The 26,515-nt window shown below is 34.7% G+C and overlaps 1 protein-coding gene across 5 annotated transcripts in view; it reads right to left on the bottom strand.

Annotated features, from left to right (window-relative positions):
* CNTLN (centlein) overlaps positions 1-26,515 on the bottom strand; it is a 276,063-nt gene that overhangs the window by 33,796 nt on the left and 215,752 nt on the right. For all 5 annotated transcript variants that reach the window (XM_080819727.1, XM_080819729.1, XM_080819731.1 and 2 more), the window contains 4 exons: positions 9,717-9,908; positions 3,589-3,686; positions 1,967-2,093; positions 417-554 (listed from right to left, as the gene is read on the bottom strand). In XM_080819727.1, the coding sequence (XP_080675853.1) occupies positions 417-554; positions 1,967-2,093; positions 3,589-3,686; positions 9,717-9,908 (555 nt within the window). The remainder of the gene's footprint in view (positions 1-416; positions 555-1,966; positions 2,094-3,588; positions 3,687-9,716; positions 9,909-26,515) is intronic.

The following is a 26,515-nucleotide window of genomic DNA, read 5'->3' as shown; positions in this document are numbered from 1 at the left end:
TGTGCACATATTCTCATATATTTATCATCAAAGTTATTTACATTTCTAAAAATTATAAAGACATCATTAAAGACATGGAAGCTATTTTAGGCCAAAAGATCTCACAAACCAAATAGAAATATTTAATTAGTTTATAAGGTTAGGTGGGTCCAAAAAATTTATAGCCACTTAGGCCAGTTCTTAACAATAGTGTTCATTTAAAAGACATTATCAAGACACAAAATCTGTTTCTCTAATACAGCACTACCTTTAATGTTAAACAAATTCTGTTTCATGTAGAGATAGAAATGTACTTTACACTTATCTGAAACAATTGAGTTGCTCATAATAGTTTTGGGGAGAAAAAATGAGGACTTTAAAAATTAAAAAGATACAATAACATTCCATTTCTAAGCTAACATGTCCAAAAAGCGTACCTTTTTTTCTAATTCCTCTTTAGTTTTTTGATACATCTGTTCATACTGTGACTTCTCTTTCACGGCAACACTGAGTCTCTGCTTTAGTGAATCAATCGATACCTTCTTGTTGGAACATTCTTCAGTTAGTGTCTTCACCTACAGCAAAAGCGTAAAGGTAACTATTATCGGTTAAGGCATCCTAGTCATAAACTCCATTTGTTTAAACAGAAACCAAATGAATTCATGAATAAGTCTAATTTCTTTATTCTCTCATAAATGATATCAAATTTAAATAAATAAAAGTTTAAAAATACACAATATCAAATTCAAGTATAAGGTTTGTAGCACTCATATCACAAATGAGACGAAAACCCTTAAATCATTAAAAAACGAAAAATGCACAAAAAGTATGAACGCTGGTATGTGTGGTCTGCCTAATAATACAGTACTAATTTTAACTATGTTTCCTTTCATTACTAACCCAAACTTCCTTAAGTAGGGGATGGTTGTCTCTGATTCTTAAGCAACTGAGTCATGAGTAACTTTCAGTTATAACCATATAACATGTACTTTTTATGATAAAATTAAATAAGTGCTGCAACATATTAATTATACATTTGAAAGAAGAAACAGTTTCTCTTTATTCACTTAATGCCACTAAAGATATGTAATTACTTATAAAAAGATTCTAAGACCGTATCTGGAATGATAGCTGGAATGAAAGTTTGAAAATCAGCAGTATTTAAATGACAACACTGAAAAAAAAAACCCTATAGGAAGTAATTATAACATATGTGGATATGTGGAGGAGAAAAAGAAAAAAAATTCATGTGCATTTGTCTTGCTCATGTAAAATTTTCTCTCTTAAATCCACTTGAGCTAACAGATACTTACATTTTTATTTCCAACAAGGAAAGTAAGGGAGATGCTCTCTCTGGAGTGGATAACATTTAATGAATGCCAAAGCACAAGCTGCTTTATGAGTTGTGCAAATAGCACCTTACAAACAAAACAAAACAAAACAAAACAAAAAACCCCAAAATCTCTTAGTCAGCAAATTGCTGATTTCCACTTTAGGGTCAGATATCCAACTGTGTTAAATACAACTCTCTTTCTAAGTATGCTGAATTAAGTGTACAGAAGGAAAAAGTACACTTAAAAACCCTGGGTGAGTACATTTTTTAAAAAACTTCTGGTAGTTGGTTATCACCTTTTTCATTTAAAAATATATGCTTCATTTAATCATTATAAATGTTAGCAAACTAAATAAGGCAAATAAATAATTCTAAATTGTATAAAGAAACATCGAAGATTTTTAAATTTAAAATTGATTATCTTCTCATGATATGTTCACAAATATAAAGAGAATGTGTGGCTACGTTACGTATGAGATTTGAGTCTTGAATTTTAAAACAATGTACTTCCAGAGCAAGTAATGTAATTATGTAATAGTATACATATTTTGTGAATATTTTCTATAAATTTATTAAGATTGATACTCAAGAGTATCAATAAATAAGGGGGCAGTGTTTTTTTTTTTCAACGTCAGAGAACATAAAAGCTGATACCTTTTTTTCAAGATTTTCTAACATTTCATTAATACTCTCATTACTTTCCAGATTTACTTTCTGTCGAAATTTCAAGTCCTCTATCAAATGTCTTTTCATGGTTATATCCCTCTCCATTCGGGACATCCTTGAAAGGGAAAAAAGATGTTTTATCGAGATGATAGAAAATACTTTAACAGTGATTATATGATAATCTTACATACTATCCAGTGCTATACCTCCTGTTAATTTTTAAATGCTATCTGATATTAATTGCAAATAAGATAATTACATGAGAAGAAATATTGCTCTATTAATACTTTGAGTTTTTACAAAATTTATAATCCAGTTGTTACTGGTAATTATAGTATTATATATACATTAAGACTTAAAAAATAGGATAACTGAGAAAGATTGACAAAATTTATGAAAAATTAAAATCATTATATCTAAATTATATTTTTGCATTGCTATCAAAAATCAAACTGAAATTTGGAGATCATGAACAAGCCTAACACTGACAGGAAACAATTCTATACAGTAATAAATAAATAAAAAATCTCATACCGTCTTATAGAAACACAGTAACCTTGGGCATGGTATCTTCTAATTTAATATCATTTATGACTGAACTGACCTATCAGTGCAGCTTCACAGATAACCTGTGTGAAACGGCAGCTGCAATGACGACTACTACTGGTCCTATGGAATAGTAACAGGCAACATCTGCAGTGTACCTGCTGTGTGCCAAGCTCTGTTACAAGTGCTCTACACAGTCGTTCAAGCCTCACAAGAATTTTATGAGTGAATGTTATTAAACTGTGATACGAAGCTAGCAGGTCAAGGAGCCAGGATTCAAAGAATGTGTCTCTAGAGCCTTCACTCTTAAATAGTAAACAAGACTGCTTCTGAGGCTCATAAATAAACCCGGAGATATTTTGTTTAAAAAATTAACCAATCTTTTAGTCTAGTAGTTTCATCTGTTACTATCACTTCTAAGTTATCTTCATTTAAATGTGGTATACATGTATGTACAGTACATAGATATATTTCTCAAACTATCAACAACAGACTGGAATTCTATCTAAACATGTAATCACCCCTAAGCTGTAATAATATATCTATAAAATATATAGAAAAGAAATCATTTTGATTCAGTGAGACAGAACATTTCAAACCCCTTTCTGCTAATAAACACATGAAGTAGAAACTTTTATAATCTTCCTTTTAGAGACAAATGAAACTTCCCTTTTTTTCCACCTTAGCTCTATAAGCTTAGGCATTAAATCCAATAAAAGATCAATCTACATATATATTTTTGTCCAAATAATTACCACATTCATAAGTTTTCTGTTTGTAGTCTTTAGGTAATTCATTTATATATATTCAAAATTAAATGTTTAAGAACGAAAATCTAACTTTAAATATTCTTACTCTAAATAAAAAATAGTAAATAGTCTGCCATCAACCATGCTTATAGGTAATATTCTTTAAACTTTCTTCTTATTGAGGTTTAAACATGAACTAAGGAAGGAAAAACTTCATTTTGGACATGCGGTATTATTTCTTGGGTGCAATGTTTAATAGAGTTCACTACCACTAGGTGGCACCAAATACAATGGATAAAAATATCAAGAACATACTTTTCATGCATTTCCTTTATGTGTTCTTCTTTTGCTAGGAGTTCAAATTTCAGAGACTTCACATTTGATGACTGTTTAGTGAGTTCATTAGTCGCATTCTAGATTAAAAATACACATAAAATCAAATACACCTTTCAGTCTTTGGTGGAATGCAGCATACAAATAAATACCATTCTCATGAAGAGTATTAAATTTGCAAAATTATGCTTATAATTAAGACGGACATTTTATTATTTTTAAATGCTTTATTTTATATGTTTTAATAGAAGTACTATGGTATACTAAAATTTTTATATAACATACCAAAACCACAGAAGAATGTCATTGTATAACAACTGTAAAAAGCACATACCCAAAATAAAATACACGTATGGGCAAGAAACATGGACTGTTTTTATAAAATGTATATGCGCATGTGATTAATTTAGTATTTTAATGGGCTAATAAGATCACTTAAAATGAATGGTGGGTTTACTAAGAACCCATAACAGACCAAATATGGTCACAAATGCTCTGCAGCTCCTCCCATTAGGAGGTAAGATTCATCTTCCAACCCTTTCAGTCTGTCTGGCCCATGATTTGCTTTGTCCAAAAACAAAAAAAAGTGGCAGAAATTACATTACGCAAGTACCAGATCCTGGGCCTCAACATTTGCAGCTTGTACTTTTGCCCTCTCAGAACACTGCCTGGGATCACCTTGCAGGGAAGATAGAGGAAAGGCCGTGTGGAAAAGCAGGGAGGTACCCGGGCAGCCGGTCTGCAGATCAGCTGTGAGTAAGGCTATCTTGGAACTTCTGGTCCAGATAAATCCTTGAGTTAAAAGAATGCAGCAGGCACAAGAGAGAACGCAAAAGACAGAAGCAAAAGACTTGCCCAGTCCAACCCACTGGATCTTAAGAATTAATAAAGTGCTACTGTTTTGAGCTGCTGCATTTTAGGATTTGCATGACAGTGACAGATAACTGATAGGGAACTTTACTAATACTAAATATTTACTTACTTCAACTTATTACTACTACTACTTATTTTTCAAGTTTCTATGCACAAACATCAGTTTTTCAAAGCAGAACAGCTTTGTGGTATTTGCTGACTGCACAGCCCGGGAGCCAGAGGTAGTAAATGGTGTGTCAGGAGCTCTAACTTTTAATTTGGGCTCAAATTCCAAGTAAACATGTAATCTGAGATATTACCTAGTGTTTTTGATATTATAGTTTCCCCATCTAAAAGATAGTGTTAACATACATTAATTCATTTGTTAAAATTTTTAAATATTAAATTAATATAAGTAGAATAAAATGTGATAGCTTTAAAAGTGTTTGGAATAGTTATTTTGCTAATCTTTCTAGTAATTACAATCATTTGTGTTAGAACTATTCCCAGCTTTGACTATGTCATACTAAATAAAATATAAATTTGAAAAGATGAAACCATTAATCACATCGTGTAAATGTGAGTCAAATTCATTAGTCAGACTTCAAAATATCTCAGTGGTACAGCATATCTAAATACAAAATTTGAAATAATTTATAATTTTTACAATAAATATGGAAATTTTCTTAAAAATTTAAGACTATGTCAAAATGGCAAGTGTACTGAATGTGAAAAATTTTGATTAAGTGGGGACATCTGGGTGGCTCATCAGTTAAGTGTCTGACTCTTGATTTTGGCACAGGTCATGATCACAGGGTTGCAGGATCAAGCCCCATGTCATGCTCTGCAGTGGAGCTTGCTTAAAATTCTTTCTCTCCCTCTCCCTCTGTTTCCCACTTCCTCAATCTCTCACTCTTTCTCTAAATAAATAAATAAAATACAAGTTAAAAAAATTTTTTTTGATTGTGTAATGCAATCTAAATTTCTACCATATTTGACATGCATTGTCAGAATAAGATATCCCACACTAGTGAATTTAGCAGATAATTGAAGCTTTTGCTTCTACCATTAATTTTCAATTCTCTCTGGAATGATTGTTCACTCACTTAGAAACAAGAACATCCATACCTACATGAAGCACTATAATAGTGATACTTCAATATAGTGATACTTCAATATAGTGATATTATATTATAAATATTATCACTGTAATTAATTATATATGTTAACTTGCTATAGTAAGTCATCACTATATCATTATATTGTCATGCTTTTTGGAACTATTATGATATAAATGGCTACTGACCCTTACTCTAAATGGTCCCAGACTGCTGTTTTTCTAATTTTGTATTTTTACCTTAACATTTTCATATTTTCTTCTTCTCTCTGTCAATCTCTTGGCCAAAATTTCTTGCTTTTGCCATCCATATTCCTGCCTAAAAACAACTGTCTGCTCCTTTAATATGCCTACTTCTAATCTTTTGCGGTGTTTTCTGCTGAGAAGTTGAACAAATAGACTTATTGGAGCTGCATTTAAAATAAAAGATAACTGGTGGTAAATGAAGCCTGACAGTATCTTTAGTGGAATAAATTAAGTGAATTTTAAGGTAGTTTGTTTGATTCTTTTCTGTTTTTAGACTTAAGGCTGTTATTTTAGGTGACTGAAAATGCTGTAAGTCTGACTTCTGGAGAGTTGGGGGATTACTGAATTATAGTAAATAAAACAACACCAGCTTGATATATACTTTTACCAGAATCTCTAAATCTCACAGCCATTTCATTTGATCCTTAAAAATCCTTACAAAGTGGGTAGAAAGGTATCCCTGCTTTAGACCTCTGGAGAAATTATTTCCTCAGTCTGGTCCCATAAGAAGTTAGTGCACAAAGAGTGAAAAAAACCCAGGGCCTCTAATATTTTCCATTTCTACTATACAATACTTATCTGCAGCATGACCTCAAATCTGGAGTAAAACATGTATTTCAAAAATGTCACAATGATAAGAATCCATCGTGGTTAGAGCTTTCCTGCCTAAGTTTATTAAAGGTGGGTTTTTGTTGTTGTTGTTTGTTTGTTTGTTTGTTTTTAAACTGCAGAGTGTCTGAGTAAAAGCATGGACTCTGAAGTCAGAGGGACTGAGTTCTAATTTCAGTTCTATCTCTTAGTAGCTCAGTTGACCTTGGACAATTAATTTATCCTGTGTCTCTGCTTTCTCAACAGTAAAATAGAGTAATAGATTTTATCTCACAGGACAGAAGTGAGGTTTGTTTTTTTAAAAGATTTTTATTTACTTATGAGAGATAGAGAGCGAGCGACCATGAGCACAAGCAGGTGGGGAGGAGCAGAGGGACAGGGAGAAGCAGATTCCCCACTGAACAGGGAGCCCAACACAGGGCTTGATCCCTGGACCCTGAGATCATGACCTGAGCTAAAGGCAGGGGCTTAATGTCTGAGCCACCCAGGCACCCCTAAAAATGAGGTTTAAACGAGTTAATATTTGTAAAGGACTTAGAACCAGCCTGGCAATAGTTTACCTATAAAGGAACAGTAGTTTAAAAGCTATGATGCTTCATTATTGACTTACTAGAACACTGGAAAAGAACTTGGTCTACCCCAAAGGAATGCTTTCAACACTCAGGATGTCAAAGAACCACAAATATAAACTGAAGTACTAGTAAATTCAAATTTTATAAATAACTATAAATACACTAAATATAAATAACACATACACACACACACACACCATCTACTGGAAGGAATTTGTACATACCTAAATATTTGGTTATCTATCTATATATAGTTGGATACCTTGAAGAAACATGTATAATAGAGGTAAAAATAAGGATACAGAAAATACACATGAGCGATGAAATGATACTCAATACACCATGTATATCTGAGAGGTATACCTAAGAATTTACATAGAAAAGACTAAAATTACTTGGATAAAATTTAAAAAGATCCATGTAAACCTTTAATATATTCAAATCTAATGAGTTTCTTCTTAATTAGGCATAAAAACATTAACAAGAAAGTTTTTTTTTTTAGAAAATTATGATGTTAGCAAGTTGTTATCTGCCATGGGTTGAATTGTGTCCCTTCAAAATTTGTATGTTAAAGTCTTAACCCCAGTACCTCAAGATGTGACTATATTTGGATAAGGCCCTAAAGAAGTAATTAAGGTAAAATGAGGTCATATGGGTGGACTTTCACCTGACATGACTGGTATCCTTATTAGAAGAGGAGCGCAAACACAGATCACACAGACGCAGGACTGACCTTAAGAGGTACAAGTTAACAAGAGAACCTATGACCTATTGATACTTAGATCTTGGACTTGTAGACTCCAGAATTATGAGGAAAAGAAATTCCATTACTTAAGCCATGCAGTGTGTGGTATTTTGTTAGAGGAGACCTGGCAAATTAATGGAATATCAAAACAGATTTGTAGTAACAGAGTGTATTAGACACCTTAAGGTACTGGTCTTCTAAGGTACTTCCATATTAAAACATGAAACAAGGCAGAAGTAAAGATTTAATCCTTTCTGTCCCTATGTAGCCTGGTCAGTGTCCTAGGACTCCAGGCTAGATATGGACACTTCACTTCAAACATACATGAAGTATGACCTAACTTGCTCCAGGCATTCTCATAGTCTTATCTTTGTGACTCACACATTCCTCCAAAGTGAAGAGAGATTTATATGTGGGTGAAAAGTTACACCATGGGAAACCATAAGGTAAACAACGTACAGATATTGATATGGGTCTATTATTTCCAAAGTTATGTTAGATGATTTCATAGTATATAAAACTAAGTAAGTAAAATATAAATCAATGTAAAGCCATTAACCACTTTAAAAATTTAAGAAATCAGATTAGGTATTATTGGATCCAACATTCTATTTTATCTTGGTGAAAACTAAAGTTATATTAGGAGCATGAACACTTAATTTACAGAACTGTGAATTAAAGTTTCTGTAGTAGATACAGGTAAGATCAAAGAATATCTCAAAGATTTTTTCTGTAAGAAACCTAACACTGAAATAGTTTTAGTCCACTTTCTCACAAACAAGTGCATTTTAAGAAAAGATGTATGCACCAAAGCTTGCACCACTATTTTTTCTCATATTTCTATTATGTAAGGTATTTAAACTTATGAAATGTAGTGGTTGAGGCAAGTTCTGCACACAAAAACTCTGAAGAAGATGGTATTTAGGAAATATCTAAATTAATGCCACTGTGTATATCTATTGTTAACAAAGCAAAATATTTTCAAGTAATGATACATTCATTTACTTCAAACTTTATCCTCCTATTTTATCTTCTTAGTAACCCTTCATTTAAAGATACTTTTGGAGTGCACACCTATCATATTTTGAATTAAAAACAACTGAATCTGTTCGATAATTCAATATTCTAATGCCCTTTTAGCAGTCATAGTTACTCCATTCCTAATGGATTCTGTGCATTTCCAACTAGAACTTTCTTTCTAGTGACTCTCAATATAGTGATGGTCCCACATACAGTGTCCTTAGAGCTCCCAGCTAGCAAAACCCACCGAACAAAATAATTAAGTATGTGAGGAATAAATGAGCTTGTTTTAAACAGTATGAAAATGAACTTTCCAATTAAATATCACAAATTCTGTTTTTTACAAGGTAATTCTACTTAAACTAAGGTCAGCCTTATTTTTAAGTTGTTGATAGTTTCAACTGACTTAGTATTCTTTACAAAGAAAAGGAACACAGCTTATTCTCAGGTTTAACTTGCTAAAATCTATCAAACCAACCACCTTTGCCCTGTGTTTCTCTCTCCCTCCATAAATTCCCTCCTCCTTTCTCATCTCCATCTAACAAATACCAAATTAAAACAGTAGCAACTGTCTAGAGGGAAACACTTCTATTTATGTTGATACACTAAAGTTTGAAAGGAATTCTGTTCAGTGAAAGGAGGGATGGAGGTTAGAGGGGAGTTCACTAGTGAAAGAGAAATGACAATGGCTAGTTTCTGCCATCTTCTAACAGGATTCCATTGTATCTCGTCATTTTCTCAGAGATAGTGTTGTAAGTTACCATATAAGAAACTGCTAGGCTAAAAGAGAATGATGAGGTCAAATATAGTATTAATAACTTTTGAATTATTTATACCATAATTAGAATCAATATAAATATGTCTTTAAGGATCTTGGTCTTGGACTTGTAGACTCCAGAACTATGAGGAAAAGATGTATGTATTCATGTTTAATAAAATTTCTAATTACCTTTAATTTACACTGCAATTGCTTCATCTCCAAATCCATGCTCCTTGAAGGACCAAGTGATGTAACTTGTATCCGCGGAACTATCACCCGGGAAACTTCTTCTGCCAAACTTGTGATTTCAGATGAGGACTCCAATTTCCTCAGCAAGTCTTCTTTTTCCCTCCGAAGCCCAGCCAAATCCAAATTTAGCTTCTTTTTTCAAAAAGAAAATAAATATAAATGTTATTATAAAAAGTAATTATTTTTCACCCAACAATTATCAGCATAAAATCTTAATGGTAAAGAAAAAAGTGAAATTAATTCTAAAATAATTATTATAAAAACTTTACAGAAATCATAACTCCTACTTAAGGTTTTTGCTTAAGGTTGTAGGACTTGTAAAGGTTAAAACAAAATGGGCCGGCTGCATCCAGCATCTTTTGGCTGGCTAGTCTTCACTCATGATGTGCTATTTCTTTGACTTCACATACACAGGCTTGAGCCAGAGATTCACATATTTGATAACCTTGACTTCAGGACTGATGTACTTAACTGGTAAAAGCCAAGCTGGAGCAGGACAAGATAACAGATGTTAGCTGTTTATTCCACTGGGTAGGTCTTACCATGCTATATAGCAGCCAAAATGCTTCTCATTTAGTAACATAAATGTTAAGTCCAATTAGCAAAAGAGGCTTATTAGAGACTTAGTTCAAATAAATAGCGTGCAAACAAATTCGCTCAGCCTAATGCATCTGATTGATAGTTGCCGAGTCCTTTTTGTAATGTTCACGTAGAACTGCGCTAAACTCCTTACATTTGAATTTTTAATGACATCAACATTTTACTAAAAGACATACTGGTAATGTTTGTATGAAATAGTGTAAAAGAAACTGTCTTAATGTCAACCCTTCTTGTTTACCAATCTGCAGTCAGCAGAATGTCACCAAGCTGTAATGGCCTAACAACTCAGAGCTCCTTAAGAGGATAACTGCAGTACGATTTTATTATTCCAGAGAAGCTTATAATATGGTAGTTTAACATAAGGAACAATTAGACAAAATGGTACTAAAATCTCTCAGGGGGCAAAAAGTCTTTCTTAGTGAAAAATTCTAATGAGAAACAGCAAAAGATGTAGCCAACACGTACAGTAATATAAATATGGGACATAAGTTATTTAAGTATTAACACTATATTTAAATACAACTTTTAATGACCTATACCAATAATTGCCTATTTCTTTGTGTATATATGTCTATACTGTTAAATATGAATATCTCAGATATTGGGTTCAAAACTAGAGCTTGATATAGTTGATATTAGATTATGTTTTAGTAGAATAAAAAGTATGTTTTGGTGAAAAAAAATCTTTGATTATATTTGAACTTATTTTTTTAAAGATTTATTTATTTATTTGAGAGGGAGAGAAACACTTGGCGGGAGGGGCATAGGGAAGGGAGAGAGAATCCCAAGCAGACTCCAGTTGGCCTACGGGTTCGATCCCATGACAGTTGAGATTGAGACCTGAGCTGAGCCCAAGAATTGGAAGCTTCACCAACTGCTCCACGCAGGCGCCCACTTGATTATATCTGAACTTATCATGGAAAGGTGTGGTTCTATATATTTTCAGGAAACATTCATTCATGAATTTTATCAAAGGTACCTAATAATATCTAAAAGCAAACTGATAATTTCCCCACACCTAAAAATCTTCCTGGTTATCTTCCAAGCTTGAATCCATCTCTCTCCTTGTTTATTGTCTATGTCCAACCAATTGTCACGTTCTATAAATTATGTCATGTTTCTCATATTTACTCCCTCTGCCACTTTCTTAATGAAGACTCTCACTAACCCACTGAGACTACTGCAAAAGCCCTTCCCCTCCCCACAACCCTTCCCACTTTTAAACCATTATACAACTTCCTAAAACAACACGGACCTGTTAATCCCTCATTCAAATACCCTTCAGGGGTTTCTTACCCCAGTAGAATAAAGCTCAGATGTCTGTCATTATAGTAACACTCTCTAAGATTTAGCTTCAGTTGTGTTTCAGACAAGTATCATCTGAAGTCAAACTTGCCGGCCACACCCCCAACCTGTCTGCCTAGTCTACATCAATGTGTCCACACTTGGCATTTTCTTCCGCTGAGATCTCACTCATGTGTGAAGAACAGCTTAGTATTTCCTCCTTTATGAAGTCTTCTGTTCCGTCCCTTCTTTTTCTTTCACAAGTAGCTTCTCCATTCTCTTAGCTCCCATAGTACTGGGCCTATTCTTCAACCATGAACCCTAGTAAGTCCTTGAGAGAAGACTGTGCCTTCCTCCCCCAGGTATCTAAAAACAGTGCGCTCTGTATGGTAAGAAACAAAAGAAAGATTCCAAAAATTGAAGTCTCCCCATTTGTAGCATGGACGGTGCTATGAAGACACATTGATTTCAGCTCATATTTACAATCTTTCTATTAGTTTATCACTATATAAATTAAAATACACTTTTTAAAGTAAAGTAATATTATCAGTGTTTACTTAAGGAGTATGCACTGGAACATTTATCAATCCTAAAGTTAATGCTATGCATCTAAATTAGACTTTCTAAGATTGTAATTTGGTATGACATAACTCATGGCTACAATTCTATGTGGAATCTCAGGCAACAGAAAATTCAACTTTGATGAGGCTCCTTTCTTCCCATGAACAGTCCCGGTAGCTTCTCTCATTTGTTAAACTTGCATGCCATTAGATTTCTGTCTATTCCTTCCACAGCGGTAGATCTTAACACTATTAATAAATCTTTCATAGAAAGACCAAGCCAATAAATATAGTTCTCTAAAAGACATGTATAGGAGATTTTAACTTTAACAATACAAAATTTATTAAATGAAGAAACACTGAAATTATGGAGACTGTAAATCACATGACTTGTAATTTACTAAAATACAAATCATATTTTGATTAACCAGTATTTAAAACCTACAATCTTTAAAAAGGATTTCTAATATAGTTATACATGCCCAGAAATGCTACAGGGCATGTGTTGAAATAGAAGAAATAAACAAATCATATATTCCATCAGGTTGGAGTCCTTTATCCATTTGAATTTTGGACAAATAATGATGGCCCTATTACTAACTTCTCTCAGGTTAAACATCCTATTTCTCATTTGAGAAATGCTACAGATAAGACAAGAAGCATAAATAATTTTCTTTTGTGTACACTCAGCTTGGCACGTGAGACTAATTGTGGTGACCTTGTTAGAAAGAAAATATGCTTAAAATTTACCAATAAATTTAGATTACCCTTAAAATTGTTACTTTTCTTCTTTATCAAAAGCATGATTCCTATTTCCACATTATTACTTTACCATCTCCAAACATTTAAAAATATATGTCATTTATATTAAAACCATAAATAATAATAAAACACATGGAGAGTCATAATTTCTGAATTTTAGCCTGGGATCTACTGCTTACCAGTTGAGTGATGCTAATTAATGCTTGACATTGTTTCCTCATTTAAAAACAAAGATGGTGCTTGTCTACCTAGCAAAGGTCATTCTGAGGGAAGAATTTTAAAAAAGTATGATAGCACTTGGTAAATTTTAAATTTACAGTATTATTGTTAACACTTATCTTGCGGTAAATGCTACCATAAAGCATATGAAAAGTATCTTAAAGGCTAAGAACCTGGATTTTAAAAAATGCTTCATGATATATATAAAATATCAAGTATATATATAAACATATACAGAAAAATCCTCCCTTAAAAGATATACCAATCTTTCAAAAGTCTATTTCAATTTAAAAGTTGACTTCACTGGGAATAAGTACTGAGATTTGTATTGATTTATGTGTAGTCAATTATTCTAACTAAAGCTTATAAAGTAGAACTTAACACTATAAAAGGTTAAAATTAGACCCTAGTTATTATTTACTTAAATAGAACATTGAAGAAACATAAGTCTCTGAGAAGGAAAGAACCCTCTAAGCAACCGTAAGAAGAAATAAAATGTATTAGAGAATTTGTTCTTCCATAAGGGGCTCTGGGGGAGGCAGAATCCTCAGAGGACCCCCAATGACCCACGCCCTGTAAAATACCTTCCCCTTGTATGTGGGTGAGACCTGCGAATGTAATGGGCTATCACTCCCATGACTGTATTATTTGCATATGTTATATGCAAAAGGCATTCTTTAAATTATGATCCCTAATCACATGACAGTGAGTTAATCAAAAGCAAAATTATCCTGGCTGGTCCTGATCTAATCAGGCAAGGCCTTTACAAGAAATCCAGAGGCCCTCCTGAGGTCAGAGAGATTCCCCTGCTGGCTTTGAAGAAGTAAGTGGCCATGTTGTGGAAGGACGGTGGAGAGGATAGTAAGACAAGAACCTAAGGAAAGCCTCAGGAACTGAGAATGGTCCTTGACCAGGAGTCAACGAGAAAACAGGGGCCTCAGTTCTATAATCATAAGGAACTGAATTTTTTCAACAAACACGTGAGCTTGGAAGAAAAGCCTGAGCTCCGGAAAGGAAGGCAGCCTGGAAGACAGGCTGATTGATGTGTTACTCTGTGACAACACAGCCTTGTAATACTTTTAGAACAGGGCTTCACTGAGCTGTGCCAGACTCATCACCCATGGAAACTGTGACTTAATGAATGTATATGTTGCTTCTAAGCAGCTAAGTTTGTGGCAATTTGTTATCGAGCATGGAAAACTAAAGTTGAGTCCCCATTTAAAAAAAATAAGCCTCTTTCTTAAACCTTGTTCTCTTATTGCCACCCTGCCCACCTTGAGCAAGTATCTCCAACCCCGAAGAGTATAGTTTGTATAATGTCCTCATTTGGATTTAATTTTTTCTTTATCCATAATTTTGTGTTAATTTTCTCTTCAATTGCCTTAAAAAATGATCTCATTTTCTCTGCTAGAAATATAAATTGCCTCTAGATCTGCATCTTACAGTTTAATTGCCAAGCAAAAGCCTATGGCCAGAAGCTTCCTTTTACCGCACTCAACAATAACTGTGGAACCCCAGAAACCAGGCGAATAAGGCTCTCTTGACAAACTTTCCCTTGTTCTCATGCATGACAGTTTGTTCGGTTTATTCAAGAAATAAAAATTTCTTTTATTCTGGGTCCCAACGTAACATTTTCTAGAAGATTTCATTAGGAAATGTCTAGACTCAGAACTGACTCAGTGTCTAGCATTTATTTTTTTAAATACACAGAGCATAGTAGTAACTGTTCTAACTCTGTTTTCAATGATAAACAAAAAAGTGACAGTCCTTGCCTTCAGGTCGCTACCAGTCTAAACCCTAGAAATATACAATGATTAACTACAGTAAGCGCTATGAAGAAACAAAACAGGGAGCTAATGGAAATGCTGTTGCCTTCACATCCCATCTGGTAAGCCCAGTTTCCTTCCACATATCCTTCCTGGTCTGTTTTGTCAGATGTTTCCTAGAAGCTAGGTATGATATTAAAGGCTACAGCTAGGTCTACAACCACCTTGCTTTCCAACTTTTACTCTAGAGAAGCTATCTGCCCAAAACACTGCCCAAACTGAGGCCAACTGTGACGAGAGGGAGGATATCTTTTCCAGCAGGAAGCCTTGGTAAACATTTTAATATTCAAGAATGAATTATTAGAAAAACTAAAACTGGGCCCATGGAAAATATCCTAGAATCCAAGGGAAATGAAGCAAAGGGTTTAGAAAAAAAAAATCAGAATTGAAAGAATCATTTCCCTGATCACTCCCCAAAATAATGTATTTTTAGATACTTTAATCTTGATATCTCCAAAGAATAAAATATTCAACATCTGACTATTTAATGGATATGATGCTATTCATGGCATGGGAAAAGAAAACACCTGTGAGCACTCACTAGTTTAGGAGCAGTGCTCCAGGGAAAAGAACAGGGTGGGTGGTGCAGCTCTTTTGATTCTTTTCTTTCTTTCTTTTTTTTTTTTTTTAAGATTTTATTTATTTATTTGAGAGAGACAGAAAGAGAGAGAGCATGACCAGGGGAAGAGCAGAGGGACAAGTGGACTCCCCACTGAGCATGGAGCCTGATGGGGAGCCCAATGCAGGGCTCGACATGGGGCTCAACGTGGGGCTCGATCCCAGGACCCTGAGATCAAGACCTAAGCTGAAGTCAAGTGCTTAACTAACTGAGTCACCCAGGGGCCCCAAGAGACTGATTCTTACCTAATGTTTTTTGATGGACAGTAATCACTCTATAGCACTGAAAGACACTGTTCAGTTCTCCCCATGTTTTTCACCACTGGACTGGAAATTTAAAGTAATGAACTATCTAAAAACTTAAGAAAACAGTTTTAGTTAGGACAGTGGGATCTGAAATGTAGACACATGTCAATTCTAGAAAATCCAGCCTAACATGAGGTTGAATGGGTCAAAGGAGCAGGGTGTCTGAGAAGCCTAAGGAAAAAATAGTTGGTGGGAGAAGGAGAAGGATTCTTTCCAGTCCATACTAGGGAAAAGATTAGGTGTCAAATATTGGAAAAGGTCAGTCAGTAGAACAGAGTAAAAAGTGAGGGTTGGCACTTATCTCTAACAATAGTGGAGTCTCTGACTTTTCTTTCTCCTTGTGAAACCCAAAGCCCTTGACAGTCAAAGTAAGGAAAAACAATCATCATTCAATGGCAACTGTCTGGTTACAGTTACTTCACCCAAATCTTTTGTCTTAAATTCTACATAAGACTGAGAGTATGGAATGATGTTATTTCATGTTGAACATACAAATAAATTGATTTACATCTCACAATCAGATTATTCTGGTTCACACTTAAGCAGAGGCAGCAATTTGAGAATCTTACTACTATAACTTTAAAAAAATTACTACATAATAATTTTGTTACCAGAATTAAAGCAAAAAAAAAAAAAACTGGAGAGAAAATTCTAGTTGAATAATACCTACATAAATTCTATAGGCAAGAATCTCCTAGAAAGTCACCATGATCTTCATGTTATTTCTCCTTCCTGTGAATAAAATCGGTATTCCTTCAACGGGAATACAGGTCTTCCTTGACTTATGATGGGGTTACATCCTGACAAATTCATCATAAGTTCAAAATATTATGAACCAAAAATGCATTTAATACACCTAACCTACCAAACATCAAAGCTTAGCTTTGCATACCTAAAATGTGCTCAGGATGCTTATAAGCCTACAACTGGGCAAAATCATCAAACACAAGGCCTGTTTCATAATAAAGTGTTCAATATTTCAAGCAAAGGGCTAGTATCCAAAATCTATAATAAACTTATCCAACTCAACACCCAAAGAACAAATAATCCAATTAAGAAATGGGCAGAAGGGGGCACCTGGGTGGCTCAGTGGGTTAAGCCTCTGCCTTTGGCTCAGGTCATGATCTCAGGGTCCTGGGATCGAGCCCCACATCGGGCTCTCTGCTCAGCAGGGAGCCTGCTTCCCTTCCTCTCTCCACCTGCCTCTCTGCCTACTTGTGATCTCTCTCTCTGTCAAATAAATAAAAAATAAAATCTTAAAAAAAAAAAAAAAGAAATGGGCAGAAGACATGAACAGACATTTCTGCAAAGAAGACATCCAAATGGCCAACAGACACATGAAAAAGTGCTCAACATCACTCGGTATGAGGGAAATACAAATCAAAACCACAGTGAGATACCAACTCACACCAGTCAGAATGGCTAAAATTAACCAGTCAGGAAATGACAGGTGTTGGCAAGGATGCAGAGAAAGGGAAACCCTTCTACACTCTTGGTGGGAATGCAAGCTGGTGCAGCCACTCTGGAAAACAGTATGGAGGTTCCTTAAAAGTTGAAAATAGAGCTACCCTATGACCCAGCAATTGCACTACTGGGTATTTACCCTAAAGATACAAATGTAGTGACCCAAAGGGGCACGTGTACCCAAATGTTTATAGCAACAATGTCCACAATAGCCAAACTATGGAAAGAACCTAGATGTCCATCAACAGATGAATGGATAAAGAAGATATGGTATATATATGTATACAATGAAATACTATGCAGCCATCAAAAAACCCGAAATCTTGCCATTTGCAACAACCGTAGATGGAACTAGAGGGTGTTATGCTAAGCGAAATAAGTCAATCAGAGAAAGATAATTGTCATATGATCTCTCTGATATGAGGAATCTGAAAGGCGGGGCAGGGGGGTCATGAGGGATAGGGAGGGAAAAAATGAAACAAGATAGGACCAGGGAGGGAGACAAACCATGAGACTCTTAATCTCAAGAAACAAACTGAGGGTTGCTGTGGGGAGGGATGGGGTGGCTGGGTTATGGACATTGGGGAGGGTATGTGCTATGGTGAGTGCTATGAATTGTGTAAGACTGATGATTCACAGACTATTTTTAAGACTGAAGCAAATAAAACATTACATGTTAATAAAATAAAATAACAAATAAATAAATACTATAGTGAAAGTAAAAAAGAGAATGACTGCATAGATACATAATGGCCATAAGTACATTGGTTGTTCACCCTCATGATCGCGTGGCTGACTGGGAGCTGCGGCTGCTCCCCTGCCCAGCCTCACAGAGAGAGCTGGATCATATTTCACTAGCCCTGGAAAAGACCAAAAATAAAAATTCAGAGCATGATTTCTGTGGAATGCTTACAGCTTTTACATTATCATAAGTGGGAACATGGTAAGTTAGGGACTGTTGCTTATTCTTTTGCAAGAAAAAAAAACTGAAAGAAATAAAAATTCTGTATTGTGCATTTAAAAGACTAAAAGCACGGTCACTTAATTAAAACGTTATATGAGTTACAAAGAAAATTACATGGGTTTCTAGGTTATCAGTAGAGTATTTCCCATACTCTATTTCCCATAAATAGTTCAGATTAATAATTCCTTCAAGTTACTAACAAATGTTATAGATTGAAAACATGAGTTTTTCTTTGTGATATTTGAGATCTTCAAGAAAAAGAATTAAAAATTAAAACCACCACCACCAACAAAAAAAGAAGAAGAACAAAGATCTCAGGCAGAAATGGAATTATTTATATAACAAAATTTCTTATGAAAAATACACTGAGTTACTACATCACTCATTTATAAACTATTTTCTGACAAATGCAGTTATTAAAAGCCTATAGTATGTTTCATAAAATGTCAAGCAAATGAAGGTAATATAGAGGACTTTTTACCAATGCTTTTGCTAGTAGTTAGACTTCAGTAGCCTTTAGAGACCATTAAGTACCCTTTGGCTAATTGGCCAATGGAAGATTAATCCTCTTTTTATTCTAGCAGCACTATTTTAACACCCTTTACACTCTGTCAGTGTAGTGTCTGAATGACAAAATAATATTGTGCATGAATAATAAGCAGAAAAGTTAAATTAACATCTCATGTTTCACATGCCATACCAATGTGTCAGAAGAACTTTCTTTTTAAGTCACTGACATTCAACTTTTTAAAACAATCTCATGTTGACATCTTATTGAGGTGAATCTTCCTAATTACTGCTAATTGCCTATCAAGAAAAAAACTCTTTCCGTGAAGTGAAGTTGTCTAGTACAGATGAACGTAGCTCCAGTGTGCACATTAAAGACAAAGCATGACACCTGAGGTGCTACTTTGTTATAAGGTCATACTAAATATGGTTTGCAATTAACAAAGCCATTTTTTATGGTACTGGAAATGCCAATCTGTCTTGATGCGTTCAAATTAGGTTCTATCAAAGAAGTATGGATATCTGCATATGGATAAGAGACATGCTACTTCTAGTAACATGTACAGGAAGTAAAATTAATTCAATGCCCTTACACTTTGTGATGGGAGTTCTAAGTGATGCCCAATTAAATAGTTTTATAAATGTGTTTGAATATGATTTCTCAAAATGAAAATCAAATATAATATTATTATAAAAGCCAAATCATTTTAAAAGTTTACTACTACTTTTCTCAAAACAGCCCCAAAACTGAAAACATTTAACACGTACACTTTAATTTGTACTTATAGTTTTGATGTGATAGGCATTTATAGTAAATATTAACCTAAGCAATAACAGCAATATAATGTGTTTCAAAATAATCAGAATAACTAACCTAACGACTTTTAACTGGATTGAAGTTAAACCACATCACTTACACTTCTGCCCCCAAAACTATGGAAAAAGGTTCAGTAAAAATGTATTATTATGACATTTGGAAAACTAATAAAGCTGACTTTCCAATATTTGTGGGAAAACTATCATTATCTGATTTATTCATAGCAAGAGGAACTCAACTATACGTTTATTGTTATTTCCAATCCCCTATTCTAGTTACTAAAATAAATGCCCCTTCAAGACTTTTATAACCAAGTACAAAATACAAAGACAGATATTCAGAACAAAAAGTATATCCAGAATGATTCATCATCATCACTATTTTAAGAATTTTTCAATGTTCATATGGTAATATTATCAGATCAGTCTCAGCCCTCCTAGACATTTGATATGCACAAGATATGCTTACTAATGACCACTAAGGAAGGTGCAATGATTCCCATTCTGATTCCCTTCCCAAGAGAAAATGAGAACAGCAACACACATGCCATTCCAAAGAAGAAACTAAGCATTTGTCTTTCTAAACTTTTTTGCATTTTCCTTCTGCTTTCCACTGCTTAAACTCAGCTAATTCAACACAGAAGTATCTATTCCTCACTCATCCTATACCTATTCTCCTCATTCTAGGCTTCCTCCATCCCCTTTGTCAATACTTATTTCAGTTGCGTAAGCTGTTAAGGGGGCAGGACAGAAAGAATCCACCCCAATTAAACTACTCAAACAATGAAGAAAAAGGAAAAAAAAAACAAACTTCCCAAATCACCAAAAATAATAGTTGATATTTCAGAGTGATATTAATACTGTATCTAAGTAAAGAACAGCCATAAAATTTTAAATGAAGTTATAGATAGTGACTGACCTATTAGGAACGAAGGCTACCATATTCTAGGATATCTGCAGAAGTCTCATGAAGATTGTCTCATTCTCCTTTAATTAAACTTGGTTTTCCTACATAACAGATTTCAATACTTTTATTCGATTGTTTTTCCTTCCTAGTGGGTAATTTACTTATTGTACTATATAAAAGGCCTTTGTGAATAGGCTTAAAGAAACTAATACTCACGTATAGTATTGTTACTAACTGGAAGTGAGAACCTAGATAATTAAAATTTGCTCATAATACTTTATACCAAACTCAAAAGTCACTGATATTCTTTAAAATAATCTTTGAATTCAAAAAATTTATACTAGATCAGGATATATTTCTGTAATTCATATTTTCAAAAGATAAAACCATTTTCAATTAGTAAGCTACTAAAATACATGTATATCGACATGAAATTTATTTATATAACACTGGAATCAATTCATAGAATTGATTCTTCTGGGGAAATAAATCCAAAAGTTTAAATCATCATTTCTAGCACCAATTTTATATATTCAAACTACTAAAAGGATATACATTTCTTAAGTATATGCTAAATGTGAACAGCATCTTAATACTTATTGAAATATTTAACTGAGAGGGTCAATAGTTAATAGCATGTCTTCCCTCAGTTGTACTAGAGCATAAGCTCTGAAAACAAATTACTTGGATGAAAGCCAGTCAGGGAATTTCAAAAATCCTACAACTCATTACAAATTTAACAGCAGCAATACTAAGTATTCATATAATTTTGATTACATTTATAAATATACCTTATTGGGGCGCCTGGGTGGCTCAGTGGATTAAGCCGCTGCCTTCGGCTCAGGTCATGATCTCAGGGTTCTGGGATTGAGCCCTGCATCGGGCTCTCTGCTCAGCAGGGAGCCTGCTTCCCCCACCTCTCTCTGCCTGACTCTCTGCCTACTTGTGATCTCTCTGTCAAATAAATAAATAAAATCTTAAAAAAAAATAAAAAAATATATATATACATACATATATACACCTTATTAAAATTCTCAAGGGATGGGGTGCCTGGATGGCTCAGTGGGTTAAAGCCTCTGCCTTTGGCTCAGGTCATGGTCCCAGGGTCTTGGGATCAAGCCCCACATCTGACTCTCTGCTCAGCAGGGAGCCTGCTTCTTCCTCTCTCTCTTTGCCTGCCTTTCTGCCTACCTGTGATCTCTATCAAATAAATAAATAAAATCTAAAAAAAAAATTCTCAAGGGAAACAATAATGTTTTCTCTATTTCCTTTGTAAGTTTCCTAAGATTTAAGAGAGTAAAAGCATGGACATTTCTTTAAAAGAATGGTTTTTGCAAATTTGGACCTGATAAGATAAAAGGTTACTGATAACATTTTAAATGGGATTTTTTAAAAATTAAAAATTAACATATGTGAAAATTACTAAAAAATTACTAAGAAACCCATGGCATAAAGTAGAAATTTCTTTTAAAGCAGGAAAGAAGATTTACAAAGCTTGGATTTAAATGATATTATACAAGGTATTTCTCAGAGGTTTCATTAAAAAGCTCTTTTTAAAAAAAGGCTCTTTTTTTTAAACACAAAAATTTCAGACAGGTACTTCTTCCATCATCCTTCACTCCATTTTCTATCTAGAATTATCTTCTGTTTATCACATTCTTTCAAATAGTAAGCCTTATCCTAACAGAGTAATCACTTAATAAATTTGTGCTATGTGAAACATTCAGATTCATATCAATCTTTAGGAAGAGGATAGTCTGGAGTAAAAGAACTCAAATTAATTTTTTATTAATTGAGCTGGTTTCTCTGCTTTCCTCCTTTAACAGTGGTTCTGAAAGAATACCTAGGGCTTAGATATGTATTTTTGGAAATTAGAGTGGCACTGAAATGGGTGAGAGGTGGGAGCACCAGATACAGCAGAAGGTGGACATCAGTCCTGCCCAACAGAAACTGCCCTGTTTCCTGCATGAATTTTAAATTTCCTCCCAGTTACTCCTGTAGATGAAAAATATGCACATAATGAAATGAACCTAAATCCTAACCAAAAATTACATATAAACAAGGTTTTTTTTTTTTTTTTTTTTTTTCCTGTGGACCAGAAATTTATAAACCATGTAAATCAAGGAAAGACTGAAAGATGAGAAAGAGAAATCTTTCTTTTCTGGGGTCTAAGCTATAAGGATGTCACCATATGGCCAGGGACACATGAAAAAGATGGTCAGAGGGGAAGAGCTGTGAGATAAGGACTAACACTGAAGATGTAAGTCTGGTTTCAGGTACCACTGCTCTTCCCAAGGCTATTCCCTGCGGCAGTTCGTCCTTTGATTTGGTGAACTTCTTTTTTTTCTGTTTTTGTTTGTTTGTTTGTTTGTTTTTAGTTTGAGTTTAGATTCTGGTATTTGCTATCAAAAGGGTTTTGCTAAAAAAACCTTCTAAGGAAAGTCCAACAAGCTCTTCCCTGTTATTCTATCTTTAATTCCTCTATGGCATCCCACACTGTGAAACAACAGTTCTCTTTTGCTTGTAACAAATTTTCCCTCCCTTGTTTCTGTATCACAGTACTCTCCTACTTCTTCTGATTCCTCTTCTCTCCCTATATAAAATACTCCCTGAAATTTATTATCTTACTGGAAAAATGTGTTCTACCTCCACCATTATTTCTCTGGAATAATGGCATTGATAGGTTTCCTCATTTTTATGATATACGTCAAATATGCAGTAGCTACACAAAGAAAAATACAATGAACATGGACTCATGTGTTAACCATTCAACAAAGATACTGTGTTGCCAATAGAGTTGAAGACTATGAACCTATCTTTGCTGACTCACCAAAAATAATCATTATCTGAACAACTTTGGTGTTCATCATTGCCTTACATTTCTTTACACTTTTGATACATGTATGTGTATTTCCAAAACAAACAGAGTGATTTTAAGACATTCCCTTTTCGCATTTTAACATCACTGAAGTTGGGATGCATCTTCCACTCCTGGATACCATATAATTCCTGCTATTACTTAAATAATATTTATTTTTTAAGAGTGTATATATTGCTGACTTCTGGCACATACAATACCATCATCTTAGCATATATTGACTTTATAGCCAGCAATCTTGCTGAAATCTATTATTAACTTGTCTTGAGATTCTGTGCAGACAACTAATGATGCTTTGTGTCTGCTGTGCAGACAACTAATGTGCAACAACTAATGATGCTTTCGCTTCTTCATTTCTAACACTTTTAACTTTCATTTCTTTTTCTTAGTGCCTGTACCCTCTAGTACAATGTCTCAGACAAGCAATGATAGCAGACATAAATGTCTTTCTCCTGATGTTAAAAGGAATGGTTTTTACATCCACCATTAAGTATGATGGCTGTTTTAGGTTTTTGGTACATAATTTTTTAACAGAATAAGAAAGTTCTCTGCTGTATTTCATTTACTAAGAGAATTTTATCATGAACAGGTATTTAATTGTATAAAAATACTGTCTTTGGGTTTTTCATTGTCATAAAAATTAACGTAACACAAGATTTATCCTCTTAACCGATCTGTAAGCATATAGTACAGTATTTAAACATCCCTCTCAGCATACTTTCACTGCATCCATATGTTTTGATACGCTGCGTTTTCATTTCATTTCTCTTGTGGTATTTTCTAATTTCCCTGGTGACTTCTTCTTTGACCCACTGGTTAAAAGTGTGTTGTTTAACTTCCATATATTTGTGGGTTTTACAGTTTTTTTTCTGCTATTGATTTCTAGTTTTAGTCCATTGTGGTCAGAAAAGATACTTTGTATGGTTTCAATTTTCTCGAATTTAAGACTTATTTTGTGGCCTAACATGTGGTCTATCCTGCAGAATGTTCCATGTGCACTTGAAAAGAATACTGTAGTTGGTGGCGAGTTCTGTATAAGTCTGGCAGGTCCAATTAGTCTATAGCGTTCTTCAAGTTCTGTATTTCCGGATTCTTTTCACATCATTCATATACCTCTGTTTCTTTAGGGTCAGTTTCTGGAAATTTATTTTGTTCCTCTGATTCAGCCATTTTACTCTGTTTCTTTGTGCTCCTTATAACTTTGGGTCGCTATCCATGCACTTGAAGAAACAACCACCTCTTCCTCTTTACAAACTGGCTTCACATACAGAAAAAAAAAAACCTTCACCAGGATCAGCCCCAGCTAGAGATTCTGGAAACTCTCAAAACTTCCCTGTGGATATGACTTGTCTGAGCTAGTGTGTGTAGATTTCTAATTAAATACATTTTCTGTTTGTTTACTTTGTTTACTTCCCAGGAGCTCATAATCTCAGCATTGCTTACTCTGGTGCCTGTCTGCTATACTGGGGTCCATAGAAGCAGAAACATGCCACCCAGCTCTTTATTTAATCTCAGCAGCCCCAGACATCTACCTAGAGTACACCCAGTTCCACTGGTGCCCCAACTGGGCTAGACAGAAATGAGTTTCTCAGGCAGGCCCTGCGGAGCTGGGACATTGTACACACACCCCATTCTTCTTTCCATATCGGCTTGTCTGCTGCACCAAAGGCCTTGTGGAGCAGCAGCATGCCATCCAGCTCGTCTAGTTCTTAGTGGTTCCCACGCTTCTAGAGTATATGGGTCCTGTATGAGGTTTAAGATGGGCAAGAAACAAGCCCCTCAGGCACTCTCCTCCTTAAAAGCTGCAACAGTGGATACCTGTTCCTCATCTCTCTCTCTCTCTCTCCCTGAGAGAGGAACTTCTGCTTCAAGCTGTATCGGCTTCTGTCTGGTGTGGCAGGGGTCCTCTGCAACAGCAGCAGGCCATCCAGCTCTTTTGGTTCTCAGTGGCCTCCAGGCATCTAGAGCATGACAGGTCCCATCCATGCTCTGAGACAGGTGAAAAAGCAGCCATTCCTGCAGGCTTGCTGAAAAGCCAGAAGGTTGGACATAAGGTCCAGTATACTCCTTTTCTCCTCAGGGAGGACCCACAAACCATGAGTTTCTTCTGGATCACAAGGCAGTATGATAGCGGGAGGGACTAAGCTGAAGGAGTGCCCCACCAATCTGAATACAGCTAGCTGCACACTCCCGAGGGGTACAGTGCCTTTTCATTGGTTTCTGAATTTCTCACAAAAGGAATTGGCCTGAGTATTGTTGCTGAATTGGTTTCTCTATGGGAAGGAGGGTCCGGTGCTTCCCTCAAATTCTGCCATCTTCCTGATGTTGCTTTAGATTTTCTGCACCTTTAATACATTTTTCCCCTTTCTTTGTTGTAGTAATGAATTATATAAATAATTTTTCTAATGATGAAATAAGCTATTTTACTTCTGGAATTATCCTCATTTGTGATATTTATTTATCATAGTTTGATTAGATTTGTTAATAGTTTAGGAATATTTACCCATATTCATAGCTGAGATGAGCCTTTAATTTTCCTTTCTCGTATTTTCCTATCTTGTTATTGTGTTACAGTTAGAGTACCCTCATAAAATGAGGTGAAATTTACTTCTCTTTCTTCTCTTCTTTGGGAAAATGTGTATGCCTAGCAGAACTTACATATGAAACTCAAATTTCAATCTCACAAACTGTTCATAATGTGGTATCACTTTTTACTGATAGCTTTATTAAGGTATAATTTACATAGATGAAATTCATCCATTTTTAAAGTATCTGATTGAATGATTTTTAGTATATTAATAGAGTTGTGCAATTATACCAAACACTAAATTTAGAACATTGCCATCACACCAGAAAGAAACCTCATGCCCACTTACAGACATTTCTTTCCCAACTCCGTGCCTATGCAATCTCTAGTCTACTTTTTGTCTCTATAGACTTTGCCTTTTCTGGACATTCCATATAAATGAAATGTTACTGTGTTTGATCTTCAGTCACTGACTTCTTCCCACTGGGCATGTTTTTAAGG

Source organism: Martes martes (genome assembly GCF_963455335.1).
Source record: "Martes martes genome assembly, chromosome: 12".
Classification (NCBI taxonomy): Eukaryota; Metazoa; Chordata; class Mammalia; order Carnivora; family Mustelidae; genus Martes; species Martes martes.
Note: the sequence above shows the minus strand (reverse complement) of the source record. Positions and strands in the feature narration are given on the sequence as shown.